The 15,635-nt window shown below is 51.6% G+C and overlaps 1 protein-coding gene across 3 annotated transcripts in view; it reads right to left on the bottom strand.

Moving 5' to 3' along the window:
• Positions 1-15,635, bottom strand: part of TTLL11 (tubulin tyrosine ligase like 11) — a 111,600-nt gene that overhangs the window by 53,386 nt on the left and 42,579 nt on the right. For 2 of the 3 annotated variants that reach the window (XM_032976536.2, XM_032976534.2), the window contains exons 7-8: positions 13,470-13,565; positions 6,463-6,581 (exon numbers count right to left, since the gene is read on the bottom strand). In XM_032976536.2, the coding sequence (XP_032832427.2) occupies positions 6,463-6,581; positions 13,470-13,565 (215 nt within the window). The remainder of the gene's footprint in view (positions 1-6,462; positions 6,582-13,469; positions 13,566-15,635) is intronic. The other variant, XM_032976537.2, reaches the window with a different exon arrangement.

Here is a 15,635-nt window from a genome sequence, read left to right as displayed (position 1 = left end):
GTTGCCTTTGGAGCCTGTATGTTCTCCCCCTGCTCTGCATGGGTTTCGTCCGGGCTATCCTGTTTCCTCCCTGAGCTAAACTAGGTATTGGCCAAACATCTCAATGATGAAAATAAAAATATACCTTCAATTTATTGAATTGGGATCACACACAGCAGTATGTATGCACGTTGCACTTCTTTTGCACCGTACGTAGCCAGCTGTGCCAATCAGAGGTGGGTGGAAAGAACAACTATGGGTCTCTCACATGCGAGTCTATGGGTCTCTGTGCGAGTCTATGGGTCTCTGTGCGAATCTATGGGTACTCTGTGCGAGTCTGTGGGTCTCTGTGTGAGTCTATGGGTCTCTGTGTGAGTCTATGGGTCTCTGTGTAAGTCTGTGGGTCTCTGTGTAAGTCTGTGGGTCTCTATGTGAGTCTATAGGTCTCTATGTGAGTCTATAGGTATCTATGTGAGTCTGTGGGTCTCTGTGTGAGTCTATGGGTATCAGTGTGAGTCTATGGGTATCAGTGTGAGTCTATGGGTCTCTGTGCGAGTCTATGGGTCTCTGTGCGAATCTATGGGTATCAGTGTGAGTCTATGGGTCTCTGTGCAAGTCTATGGGTCTGTGTGAGTCTGGGTACTCTGTGTGAGTCTATGGGTCTCTGTGTGAGTCTATGGGTCTCTGTGTAAGTCTGTGGGTCTCTGTGTAAGTCTGTGGGTCTCTATGTGAGTCTATAGGTCTCTATGTGAGTCTATAGGTATCTATGTGAGTCTGTGGGTCTCTGTGTGAGTCTATGGGTATCAGTGTGAGTCTATGGGTATCAGTGTGAGTCTATGGGTCTCTGTGCGAGTCTATGGGTATCAGTGTGAGTCTGTGGGTCTCTGTGTGAGTCTGTGGGTCTCTGTGCGAGTCTGTGGGTATCAGTGTGAGTCTATGGGTCTCTGTGCAAGTCTATGGGTCTGTGTGAGTCTGGGTACTCTGTGTGAGTCTATGGGTCTCTGTGTGAGTCTATGGGTATCAGTGTGAGTCTGTGGGTCTCCGTGCGAGTCTGTGGGTCTCCGTGCGAGTCTGTGGGTTCCCGTGCGAGTCTGTGGGTCTCCGTGCGACTCTGTGTGTGTGTGTATGTTAAACATCTTTCGCACCGTACATAGCCCGCCGCGCTAATCGGAGGTGCGGAGTGGGGTGGGGGGAGGGGAAGATTGGGGAAGGACAACAAGCTGAACGCAAAAAGCGGCGGGAGACGCCCAGTGACAAGCTTGGCAGGACCCTCCTGACAACAGCTCTGAAGACCAAGTGGGGCTTTTCTGGGTGAACCAACAGCAGCCACGTCGGCAGCAACAATACCCATAGGCAGCAGCACGCTCCTCTTACGCTTCCCTGCTCACTTGTCAGCATCCTTGTTGCTGCTGCTGCTGCTGTTGTTGTTGGCGTCGTTTTTCCGCGACGGCGTTCTCTCGGAGGGGTGCGACCCGGAAACGAGATGCGGCGGAGGAGTTGCGGGGCGACTGCGGACGAGCGACGGGCGACGTCACACCGCCCCCCCCCCCCCCCCCCCGCAAGAGGATTTCCTCGCCTGTCGACCCTGCCGTGCCCTCGAGCGTGAATTATTATTAATTCCTATTATTGACTTCCCTTGTACATGAAGCAATCGTGCCCCCACACCCCCCCCCCCAACTCCGCCGCCCCCCTGCTTAACCTCCTTCAGTTCCTCTCTCAAGGCCTCGCTACCTCTTCTTTACCGCCCATTCCCTTCCTCTTCCCCCCCCTCCTCCACTCAGTCCCATCCCTCCCCCATAGCCCTGCCGTGATCCCCCAAGTCGTCACCCCTCTAACCGCTGCTCCCCCACCGCTCGTTCCTCGGTACCCCTTAGTAGCCACGCTCTCTCCGCGTGCCATCTCAATCGTCCCACGCTGCGCGTCGCCCGTCACGTCAGCGGTTTTATTTAAATTTTGATTTAAAGCTTTCGCGACTGCGGTAATTCATATTCTTAGTTTTTTTTTTTTCGGTAAAGTCACGTTGAAGGGAAACAACAAAATAGTAAAATGGAGACCTAAAAATGGAGACCTCGTTCAACGGTTTTATTTAACTTTTGATTTAAAGCTTTCGTGACTGCAGTAATTCATATTCTTAGTTTTTTTTTTTTCGGTAAAGTCACGTTGAAGGGAAACAACAAAATCATAAAATGGAGACCTAAAAATGGAGACCTCGTTCAACGGTTTTATTTCACTTTTGATTTAAAGCTTTCGCAACTGCAGTAATTCATATTCTTAGTTTTTTTTTTCGGTAAAGTCACGTTGAAGGGAAACAACAAAATCATAAAATGGAGACCTAAAAATGGAGACCTCGTTCAACGGTTTTATTTAAATTTTGATTTAAAGCTTTCGCGACTGCAGTAATTCATATTCTTAGTTTTTTGTTTTCGGTAAAGTCACGTTGAAGGGAAACAACAAAATAATAAAATATATATATAAAACAATAAAAAAAATTCTCACGACGTTTCGACCATAACTCAAACGGTCGTCTTCAGGTGTGTTGGTTTGATTTAACTTCGCTCGCGTTTCTCGTGGTCAAATCTTGTAATCAACTGCTCAACAGGCTATTCGCCGTTTCACGTCATATTTGCTCTCTCCCCCCCCGCTCACCCTCTCTATCCTTGGCTGCGCCCGCCCCCCTCCCTCATCTATTTAACCCTCTGTTACTAGCAGCTCTTGACTACTTGAGCCAGGTCGCTTCTGAAAAAAAGAGCTAGATAGCTCAGTGGGCCCTTACTTGGTAAAATAAAAAAAAGTTCAGTAATAGTTATTCATAATAAAGGTTTTTGGGTTGGATCGCGTTATTTATAAGTGTGTCGTAACCCTCCACCACCACCCGACACGGCCAATCAGTAAAAAACAAAGCGTCGCGTTGACAAAAGACAAAATAGTTCACTGCTTTAGCCCACCGGTGTGTTGAAGGGTGAATCCACAACATTTACAGTGTTTTGAGTAGTACGACGTTGGTAATTTGCTGGTAATTACATCCAGCATCATCGGGCAATTCGCCGGAACAAAAAAGGAAATTAAAAAAATTTAAGAAAAAAAATGAAAGAAAAAAAGAGAGAGAGACAAAAAGAAAGAACGAAAAAGGAAAGAAGAAATTAAAGAAAAAAAATTAAAAGAAGAAAGAACGCAAAAGGAAAGAGAAAAATGAAGGAAAAAAATTAAACAAAGAACGAAAAAAATGAAAGAAAAAAATAGAGACAAAAAGAACGAAAAAAGAAAGAAGAAATTAAAGAAAAAATAGAAAAGAAGAAAGAACGCAAAAGGAAAGAGAAAAATTAAGGAACAAAAATGAAAGAAAAAACGAATGAAAACATGAAATAAAGAACGAAAAAAAAGAAAAAGGGAAATAAAAAAAAGAGTATAAGAAAACAAAAATCGCTCGGCCGAAAAATCGCCGGCAGCTTTCGCCGGATAGGGCCCCCACTCCGCACGCCCCCTCCCCCCCCCCCACTCCGCACGCCCCCCCCCACTCCGCACGCCCCCTGCCCCCCCCACTCTGCACGCCCCCCCCCCCTCCGCACGCCCCCCCCCTCACTCTCCCCACTAACCGAGGCGGGGGGCTCCGATTCGAACCGCGGCCGGCGTGGCGGAAGCTCGGCAAAGCGGTCGCGTCGACGCTTTCGGTGCGGCAAGGCGGCGACAGAGCGCTGGGACGCTGCCCTCCCCCCCCCGCCCCGCCCCCAACCTGGCACAAAATAATATAATAATAAAATAATAAAAAATAATAAAAATATTAATGGCAACTTTTTTTGGGGGGGGGGGGGACAATTCTGACGGGTTTTAGCGCCCGCTGTGTTATTAGTACCTTAATGTTTATTTAATCCGAGTATTTATATTAAACGCCCCCCCGGAAATTAGAATCTGGTCAATTTTGTGGAGGAAAAAATAAATATATATATATAATATAACCTCCAGGCTGAAAGTTTTTTTTTTTTTAATATCGACTAAATAGAGCCTCCGTGTGAAAATTACGTTAAATAATGTATTAACATGTTCTAACATTTCTGGGAATGTAATTCCAGTCCGTGACACTCTGCGAATCTATTTAGATTTAATTCGTAAAGCGCTCTGTATTTAGGGACATTTCTCATGACGTGCAACAAAGACAAAGCTCCCCCGTGTAGCCTTCACAGACTGCAGGGGCAAGTGCTGTTAGCGAGCAGCGCCTATGAAGGCCGGCACGGCGCACGAGGGGGCGGGTGGCCAGCACCACGCCCGGCCGCCTTTGTCTCCCCAGGGACAATGTTTACTACACACCGCACCAGGTACTCATTTGTGGCCAAGTCTACCTCGGGGATGCCCAGGACCGGTTCAAATCATCGTCACTGATGGTGTTGGTGGCCGTGAGCGACCGCTCACCACTTAATGACATAGACAAAGATCCCCCCGTGTAGCCTTAACAGACTGTTGGGGCAAGTGCTGTTAGCGAGTAGCAGCACCTGTGAAGGCCGGCACGGCACGCGAGGGGGGATGGGTGACCAGCTCCACGCCCGGCCGCCTTTGTCTCCCCCGTGGCGATGTTTAAACACCGCACCAGGTACTCATTCGAGGCCGACTCGACCTAGGTGAAGGCCCAGGACCGGTTCAGATCATCGTGACTGGCGTCGGCCGTGAGCGGGAATCGAACTCGGGACAGCCAGGTTGGTAGCGCAGCAGCGCCGCTAACCCCGCTGCACTACCGCGTGCGCGGCAACGTGACGACGGCGTTGTTGCGAGCGGAGGGCTTCTCAGCCTTGTCTAGACCACGAAACTCAACAAAGGCAGCGATGACACCGGTTGGCGTCCAGAGGCCAGACGGAGCGTGGCATCGCGTCACGGGCTAAGGGGCGGCGACGGCGCCGGGGCCTTCATCCAGCAGTGGATCGATCGCGGCTGATGGCGGCGATGGCGTTGACGGGCGATGGGGCCGTATCAATTGCCCGGCTTGGGGGGGTCACCGTAATCGCACGCCGGGCTCAATTTTTTTGATTTCCACTTGTGATGGTCGCAAACGGGAAGGAGGATCTGCCTTGAGGGATGACAGTGACTTTGGGAGTACGTACGGACCAGGGGCGGAGTAACAGAGGGGGCTGGGGGGGGGGCTCAGCCCCCCCTGAAATTTTGGGAAAGTCGGTAATCGGGATAACCGGATATCCGGCTGCTGCAAAATGCTGCAGGCTGCCACCTTGTGCTGCCCTGCAGGCTGCCACCTTGTGCTGCCCTGCAGGCTGCCACCTTGTGCTGCCACCTTGTGCTGCCCTGCAGGCTGCCACCTTGTGTGCTGCCCTGCAGGCTGCCACCTCGTGCTACCCTGCAGGCTGTCACCTTGTGCTGCCCTGCAGGCTGCCACCTTGTGTGCTGCTGCCCTGCAGGCTGCTTGAGCGGCAGCCTTTCGAACTTCTCGAACTTACTACCCACATCAGCGGCTCCGACCTCTTAATAAACTCCGCGTTCAAATCCAATAAAATTTGTTTTATACATTTGTGGCGCCCATTGGAAAAGATAAACACTGAGATATCTCAGAAATATCGAAGTCGGCTCCCCCCAAAGTCAAAATCCTGGCTCCGCCCCTGGTACGGGACGTACAATGAACCTCTTTCGCACTGTCCGTAGCCAACCGTGCTCATCGGAGATGGCGGGGGAAGGACAACAAACTACACACAATAAAAGCAGCCCTAAAGCAATGAGTTTGCCAATCGAGTTTTAGATGATTTAAAAGTGCACAGCTCCCCAGTGGCTCCCCAACATCGGAAGGGAAAAGAGCGTTCCAGACGGCCGCAGAAGCTCGTCCGTAAGCGGTGCGCGCGACGACGCGGTGGACCACCGTCTTTGTACGATGGCTGAGCAGCCAAAAGCGAGGCACCGTGGTTCATTTGCGTTCCATCCCGAGTGCATCGCTGTGTTTGTGACCGTGTTCTCTCTGTGCGTTCGCGATAGAGGGAGGCATTTATCCAGCAGTGGACAGCTCATTGCCGGTGACAATGACGATGTACGTGGCCCATTAAGAGGTTTTTTTTTGGGGGGGGGGTTAGATCGCGTGAAGGCAAGCGTGTCGTGAAACCCACCACCGCCCCAACACAGCCAATTAGCAAGGTTTGTTCACGTAAACAAAAGAGTAAAACCCATTGGCAATTGTAACGCAACATTCGCAAACGCCGTGTACAATTGTACAATTGTCAACGCTGGAGTGGGTTTTACTCTCTCTCCCGACGCACAACCGAATCGGTGCTGAACTCGTAACGAACCGGCACGTGCTTGTTCACGGGGACGCAAGCCGTGACAAATTGGCCGTGCCTGGCGGCGGCGGTGGCGGCTTTTTAACGACGGCACATTGACGCGGTCTAACCCGGAAAAAAAAAAACCCATCCTCTGTTACGGATAATATTGGACGCGAAAGCTTCGGCGCGCTACTCCTGCTACTCGGCGCCAAACGGGACGTACGCGGTGGCTTGCACTCACGCGGTGTTGGCCGACCTGCGGATGCGCGTTGCCACGACGCGGAGTGCGTCGCGAACGACGGCCACCTTCACCTCCTCGTCGACGGGACTGGAGACGCTGTCAAACACTCCCGGCGACACCTGGGGAAGGGTGAGAGAGAGCACGGGGATGGGAGAGAGAGAGAGGGGAGAGAGAGCGGCCAGGGTTAACACAGCGGTGGCAGAGGTCACATAAGTAGCAGTGTTGAGTCTATGGTGCAGTGTTGAGTCTATGGTGCAGTGTTGAGTCTATGGTGCAGTGTTGAGTCTATGGTGCAGTGTTAAGGTTATGGGCAGTGTTGAGTCTATGGGCAGTGTTGAGTCTATGGGCAGTGTTGAATTTATGGGCAGTGTTGAGTCTATGGGCAGTGTTGAGTCTATGGGCAGTGTTGAGTCTATGGGCAGTGTTGAGTCAATGGGCAGTGTTGAGTCTATGGGCAGTGTTGAGTCTATGGGCAGTGCTGAGCCTATGGGCAGTGTTGAGTCTATGGGCAGTGTTGAGTCTATGGGCAGTGTTGAGTCTATGGGCAGTGTTGAGTCTATGGGCAGTGTTGAGCCTATGGGCAGTGCTGAGCCTATGGGCAGTGTTGAACACACAAACACACAAAGCAAAACACGAACACACAGGCAGTACAAGTCACACTCGCACAGGAACACAGTCACACACACAAACAAGAACACATGAACACACAGAGACAACAACAACCGCCATTCGCCACTAAGTGGCGGTGACGTCACCACGACGCTTGTGCCAGACCATGTGCACCTTGAGGCCACGTGAAGTGTCGAACGCACACACACAGGAACACAGTCACACACACAGCAACACAGACAACAGTCACACACACACAGCAACATACCGACAGAACACAGTCACACACAAAACAGTCACACACACAGGAACAGTCACACACAGGAACACAGTCACACACACAGCAACACACGAACACACAGACAGAACACAGTCACACACGCAGGAAAACAATCACACACACACAGGAACAGTCACACACACAGCAACACACGAACACAGTCACACACACAGCAACACAGTCTTACACACACACAGCAACACACGAACACACAGACAGACAAAGTCACACACACACAGGAACACAGTCTCACACACAGTCATACAGGAACAGTCACACACACAGGAACACAATCACAGTCACACACACAGGAACATAATCACACACACAGTCACACACACACAGGAACACAGTCACACACACACGGGAACAGTCACACACACAGGAACAGTCACACACAGGAATACAGTCACACAAACAGTCACACACACACACACAGTCACAGTCTCATACACACACAGGAACAGTCACACACACACAGTCACACACACATGAACAGTCACATACACAGGAACAGTCACACACAGGAACACAGTCACACACACACAGGAACAGTCACACACACACAGGAACACAGTCACACACACACAGGAACACGGTCACACACACACAGTTACACAGTCACACACACAGTAACAGTCACACACACAGGAACAGTCACACACACAGGAACACAGTCACACACACACAGGAACACAGTCACACACACACAGGAACAGTCACACACACACAGGAACAGTCACACACACAGGAACAGTCACACACACAGGAACACAGTCACACACACACAGGAACACAGTCACACAGGAACACAGTCACACACACACAGGAACACAGTCACACACAGGAACACAGTCACACACACACAGGAACACAGTCACACACAGGAACAGTCACACACACACAGTCACATACACACAGGAACAGTCACACACACACACAGTTACACAGTCACACACACACAGTAACAGTCACACACACAGGAACACAGTCACACACACACAGGAACAGTTACACACACACAGGAACAGTCACACAGTCACACACAGGAACACAGTCTCACACACACACAGGAACAGTCACACACACACAGGAACAGTCACACACACGCAGGAACACAGTCACACACAGGAACACAGTCACACACAGGAACAGTCACACACAGGAACACAGTCACACACACACAGGAACACAGTCACACACACACAGGAACACAGTCACACACACACAGGAACAGTCACACACACACAGGAACACAGTCACACACACACACACAGGAACACAGTCTCACACACACACACACACAGGAACACAGTCACACACACACAGGAACACAGTCACACACACACAGGAACACAGTCACACACACACAGGAACACAGTCTCACACACACACACAGGAACACAGTCACACACACAGAAACAGTCACACACACACAGAACACAGTCACACACACACAGAACACAGTCACACACAGGAACAGTCTCACACACAGGAACAGTCACACACACAGGAACAGTCACACACACACAGGAACACAGTCACACACACAGTCTCACACAAACAGGAACAGTCACACACACACACAGTCACACACACACAGGAACACAGTCTCACACACACACAGGAACAGTCGCACACACAGTTACACAGTCACACAGGAACAGTCACACACACACACACAGGAACACAGTCTCACACACACAGGAACAGTCGCACACACAGTTACACAGTCACACACAGGAACAGTCACACACACACACACAGGAACACAGTCTCACACACACACAGGAACAGTCACACACACACAGTTACACAGTCACACACACAGCAACAACAACAACCGCCATTCGCCACTAAGTGGCGGTGACGTCACCACGACGCTTGTGCCAGGCTATGTGCACCCTGAGGCCACGTGAAGTGTCGAACGCCCGCTGGCAGGAGGTCACGGGGCAGACCCAGGTGCCACGGGTCGACTGACTGAGATGACTGGCTGATGCACCACCTGTGCCCCCTACTGTGCCAACCTGCTGTGCTTTAGCCACCCGGCGCTCCGCTCGCTGTTGTGAGCGTCGCTCCTCCGCCCTCCGTTGTTGTTGGAGGGCGACTGCCTCCAACTGCCCAGTAGCATCCTTCACGAGCCTCCTCCACAGAGGCCGATCTTGACACCGCTGGTACCAGTCATCGGCAAGTCCACTCAGCTCCACGTCCTCCTGTACCACATCACTCCATCTCTTCTCTAGCCCGTGCCGCGCCCGCTTAGCCCCCTCAATCCGGCCAAACAAAAGCTGTTTCGGCATGCGGTGGCTGGGCATGCGGGCTACATGACCCAGCCATCGCAGCCTTGCCTGCCGGAGGAGCTCACCGATGGGACCCTGACCAGATCTTTCAAGGATTTGTGAGCTCCTCACACAATCCAGTCTGGTTAAACCCAGGATGGATCGTAGGCAGGTCAGCCTAAATGTTTCTAACCGGCGAAGATGTTCCATTAGGGGGGTCCACGTTTCGCAAGCGTAGAGAAGGGAGGGAATGACCGTGGCCGAGAAGACCTGAAGCTTAGTGCGGAGCGACAGACCAGGTAGCTTCCACACAGCGTTACGCAACCGATGGAAAGATATTGCCGCTCGACTGATTCGGAGTGAGACCTCTGCTGTTAAACTGGAGCCAGTCATAAGCACACTGCCCAGGTATGGGAAACTCTCCACTCTCTCCACAACTGCCCCATCACCGATTGGGAGTTGTGGGGGTGGAGTGTCCGATGGTACAAAATACCCAGGCAGGTGCTTAGTTTTGGTGGGGCTGATGGTAAGGCCCCACCTCTTAGTGGCACGCTCCAGTCTCAGCAGCAGCGTCTGCAACTCCTCCTCTGACTGAGCAGCTATTACCAAGTCATCAGCATACATAACGTGGTTGAGCAATAGGGAGCCATCCCTTGACCGCACCCGGGCATCGATTAGCCTCCCATTATATCTGTACCATATGGAGATTCCCCCGGTACAGCTATTGAAGGCTTCACGAACTACGTGGTCAAAATAGATGTTAAATAATGTGGGAGCCAGAGGACATCCCTGTCGCACCCCAAGGTGTACAGGGAATGGCTCTGACTCCCGGCCACGTAGTTTTACCCGGGCCCGCTCACCATCATGAAGGTCCTTAATGATCGTGAGCAGAGGGTCAGGTACTCCAAAAGCACGAAGAACGACCCAGAGCCCAGGCCTACTGATGGTATCATAGGCCTTGACCAGGTCAATAAAGCAGAGATGTAGGTCTTGTTGGAATTCCCTACACCTCTGCTGTAGCAGACGGACAGAAAATATGGCATCTGTGCAGGACCGCCCTTTCCTGAAACCGCATTGGGGCTCCGCAAGCCTCTCCTCAGCGTGCCTGGCAAGGCGATGCTGAATAATCCTTGCCAGGACCTTTCCCGGCACACTGAGGAGTGAGATGCCCCTGTAGTTGTTACAGTCTGTGCGGTCCCCCTTCTTAAAAAGGGGGACCACCAGGGCATCCTTCCAATCCTGCGGAACCCGTCCAGTGGTCCAGACTGTTGTTATGATGTCATATAGGGCAGTCTGTGCACAAACGCCACCCTCCCTCAGCATTTCGCTTGGGAGATCATCTCTGCCCGCTGTCTTTCCTGGTCTCAGACTCCGGATCGCCTTCAATACTTCCTCAGCAGATGGCACCTCAGCCAGCCACTCACAGGGGGTGACTTCATCCAATATTTGAGGCACCGCAGCCTCAGCAGGGTCATCCTCACTTTGTGCCACGATGTTTTCCTGGCTGTGGGATTTTCCCTCCCCCAGGACCTCACAGAAATGCTCAGCAAATCTGCGAACCTGTTCCTGGGGGTCGGAAATTGGATCACCGTTTTTTCCCCTAATGATGGTAATAGGTGTGGCGCTGCAGGTTACTTTTTTGATGGAGTTAAATAGCGATTTGTGATCACGGGCCACTGAGGCAGACTCCATCTCCTCAGCAACCCGCGACCACCACCCATCCTTGCAGCGCCTCACGGCTCTCCGAACCTCCGAGCGAAGGCTGCGGTAAGCCTCCTCATTCTCTGACGTGGGATTCTGTAGCCGATGACAGTGGGCCTGTCGCTTTTTCTCAACCATCCTGAACAACTCCTCTGTCATCCAGGGTGTCTGGGGAGGTCTGGACCGCGTACCCAAAGCAGCCATTGCAGCTGCATGAGTCACAGTCCTAAACCTCGCCCATTTACCCTCGACATCAGGAGGAGTCGGGGACGATGCCAATCCCAGCCGCAAGCGATGATGAAATTCTCGCTTGCAACTTTCATCAGATAACTGAGACCAGGCCACTTTAGGTTGGAATGGGGTCCTGGGTGTACACCCACCACCGGAGTGGAAGAATGGCAGGCGCATCTTACAGATGACTAGTCGATGGTCAGAGGGCAGATCAGCTCCACGGTAGGTCCTGGTGTCAAGGACATGGGCTCGCATTCGCTGGTCCGTCACTATGTAGTCCAGCAGATGTTCTTGCTTGGACCCGGCATGCATCCATGATGTTGTGTGGATGCGCCGATGCCGGAACAGCGTGTTGGTAATTACAAGCCCATGGGCTGCACAAAAATCTAGCAGCCTCCTACCATTGTTATTGAGCTGATCTGGCCCATGCCCTCCAATCACTCCAGACCAGGTGCCAGTATCATGACCAACTCGGGCATTGAAGTCACCCAACATGATGACTCTATCCCGAGGGGCCACTTTAGCCAGCACCTGTGACAGGAGGTCATAGAAGGCATCTGACTCATCGGCTTTGCCTGCATCCCTCCACGGATGTTCATCTTCGGTGGGGGCATAAGTAACCACGACCACCATTCCTCGCCTCCGGTTGATGGGAAGGCGAGCCCAAAGTAGCCTGGGGCTTACAGCTTCCCACACCTCACCGCCACGCTCCCACGCCCCCTTCATTCTTTTGTTCAAAAGAAGACCCACACCCTGTTGTTTGGCAGTCTGCTGCCCCGAGTAGAGGACTGTCCACCCCTCATGGTGGCAGGAGCCAGAGCCGGTCCACCGGACCTCCTGAATGCCGCATAGATCCAGGCGGTACCGGTCCAGCTCCCGACAGAGGAGTGGCAGCCTCTCCTCTGCAGTGAGCGTTCGAACATTCCACGTAGCCACCCGTAGTGGCTTTTCGTTGTTTCTGGAGTAGCCCCGAGGGTAGGTATTCAATCTCCTGGCTCCGCCAATTGGGGTTTGGCCAGGAGACGTCATAGACGCCTGGCCCCCCGGGGCCTCCGGCACAAGCTTAGTTGTTACATATTTCACTTTAATTCGTGGTTTTGTGGTAATTAATTGAAGGTGGAGGGGTTACCAGCCCCTCGCACCCGTCCAGAGCCCCCGTTTAGCCCCTGTGGTGGACACATATGCCATGAGGGGAGGAGCCAATCAAAATTGGAACTCCCCCCACAGCACTGTCCACGACAGAGTTGCCCGTCCGGCACCGCGAGGAGGTAGGGGGTTGTTTTGCCGGACTACACACAGGAACACAGTCTCACACACAAGAACAGTCACACACACAGTTACACAGTCACACACACAGGAACAGTCACACACACAGGAACACAGTCTCACACACACACACACAGGAACAGTCACACACAGTTACACAGTCACACACACACAGGAACAGTCACACACAGGAACACAGTCTCACACACACACAGGAACAGTCACACACACAGGAACAGTCACACACAGTTACACAGTCACACACAGGAACAGTCACACACACACACAGAAACACAGTCACACAGTCACACACACACAGTCACACACACAGGAACAGTCACACACACAGGAACAGTCTCACACACACACACAGGAACAGTCACACACACACACAGGAACAGTCTCACACACACACACACAGGAACACAGTCTCACACACACACAGTCACACACACACACAGTCACACACACACAGGAACAGTCACACACAGTCACACACACACAGTCACACACAGGAACAGTCACACACAGTCACACACAGGAACAGTCACACACACACAGGAACAGTCACACACACACAGGGGGCGGCAGGAGGAGGGGGGGCTACGCTGCCAGGCTGTCCGAGAGCGAGGCGCTCGCACCTCGAGGTCGTGGTCGATCTTGAGGCTCGGGTTGGCGTTCACTTCCAGCAGAACGGGCTTGAGATTCCTCTGCAGCAGGATATCGAAGCCCAGGATCTGTCGAGGCAAAGGGGGAACGTGACGCGGGCCGATGGGGATAGTGTCGGATACGGTGCGGGTGGAGGGGGTGATGGAGGGAGATCAAGGGGCGATTGTGGGGGGTGGGCGGGGTGACATAATTGCCAATGTGGACATTGCCATCATCATCGTCGTAGTCATCACCATCACTATGGACATCACCATCATCATCATGGTCGTAGTCATCACTATCACTATGGACATCACCATCATCATCATGGTCGTAATCATCACCATCACTATGGACATCACCATCACTATGGACATCACCATCATCATCATGGTCGTAGTCATCACTATCACTATGGACATCACCATCACTATGGACATCACCATCATCATCATGGTCGTAGTCATCACTATGGACACCATCACTATGGACATCACCATCATCATCATGGTCGTAATCATCACCATCACTATGGACATCACCATCACTATGGACATCGCCATCATCATCATGGTCGTAGTCATCACTATCACTATGGACATCACCATCACTATGGACATCACCATCACTATGGACATCACCATCATCATCATGGTCGTAGTCATCACTATCACTATGGACATCACCATCACTATGGACATCACCATCATCATCATGGTCGTAGTCATTACTATGGACACCATCACTATGGACATCACCATCATCATCATGGTCGTAATCATCACCATCACTATGGACATCACCATCACTATGGACATCACCATCATCATCATGATCGTAGTCATCACTATCACTATGGACATCACCATCACTATGGACATCACCATCATCATCATGGTCGTAGTCCTCACTATCACTATGGACATCATCATCACTATGGACATCATCATCATGGTCGTAGTCATCACCATCACTATGGACATCACCATCACTATGGACATTGCCATCATCATCATGGTCGTAGTCATCACCATCACTATGGACATCACCATCACTGGATGTTACCATCATCATCATCGTCGTCATCACTATCACTGTGGACATCACCATCACCATCGTCATCATCACCATTCACGTAGTCACTATCACTATGGACATTATGACCATCACTATGGAAATTATCATCATCATCAACTTAGTCATCCGTATCATTGTGGACATCACCATCATCGTTTTCATCGCCACCATCATCACCTTCGGCCACGATCATCACCGACCATTCAGATCGAATGATTCACATCGAGTCAAGTGCCAGCCTCCCCTACCCCCTTCCCACGACCCCCATGCTGCTGCAGCTGATCGCGATTATGCTACTGCAGCTGATGATGATGCGGCAGCTGATGATGATGCTAGTGCAGCTGATGATGATGCTAGTGCTGCTGCTGATGCTACTGCAGCTGATGATGCTACTGCAGCTGATGATGATGCTAGTGCTGCTGATGCTACTGCAGCTGATGATGATGCTACTGCAGCTGATGATGATGCTAGTGCAGCTGATGATGCTAGTGCTGCTGATCGCGATGATGCTACTGCAGCTGATGATGCTACTGCAGCTGATGATGATGCTAGTGCAGCTGATGATGCTAGTGCAGCTGATGATGCTAGTGCTGCTGATCGCGATGATGCTACTGCAGCTGATTATGCTACTGCAGCTGATGATGCTAGTGCTGATGATGATGATGATGCTACTGCAGCTGATGATGATGCTAGTGCAGCTGATGATGCTAGTGCTGCTGATCGCGATGATGCTACTGCAGCTGATGATGCTACTGCAGCTGATGCTAGTGCTGTTGATGATGATGCTAGTGCTGCTGATCGCGATGATGCTACTGCAGCTGATGATGCTACTGCAGCTGATGATGATGCTAGTGCTGCTGATGATGCTAGTGCTGCTGATGATGATGCTACTGCAGCTAATCACGATGATACTGCAGCTGATGACGATGCTAGTGCTGCTGATGACGATGCTAGTGCTGCTGATGATGCTACTGCAGCTGATGATGATGCTACTGCAGCTGATGCTCCTGCAGCTGATGATGATGCAGCTGATGATGATGCAAATGCTGCTGATGATGCTAGTGCTGCTGATCGCGATGATG

Source organism: Petromyzon marinus, chromosome 59, assembly GCF_048934315.1.
Source record: "Petromyzon marinus isolate PM22_M1 ecotype Great Lakes invasive population chromosome 59, UKy_Petmar_22M1.pri1.0, whole genome shotgun sequence".
Taxonomy (NCBI): Eukaryota; Metazoa; Chordata; class Hyperoartia; order Petromyzontiformes; family Petromyzontidae; genus Petromyzon; species Petromyzon marinus.
Note: the sequence above shows the minus strand (reverse complement) of the source record. Positions and strands in the feature narration are given on the sequence as shown.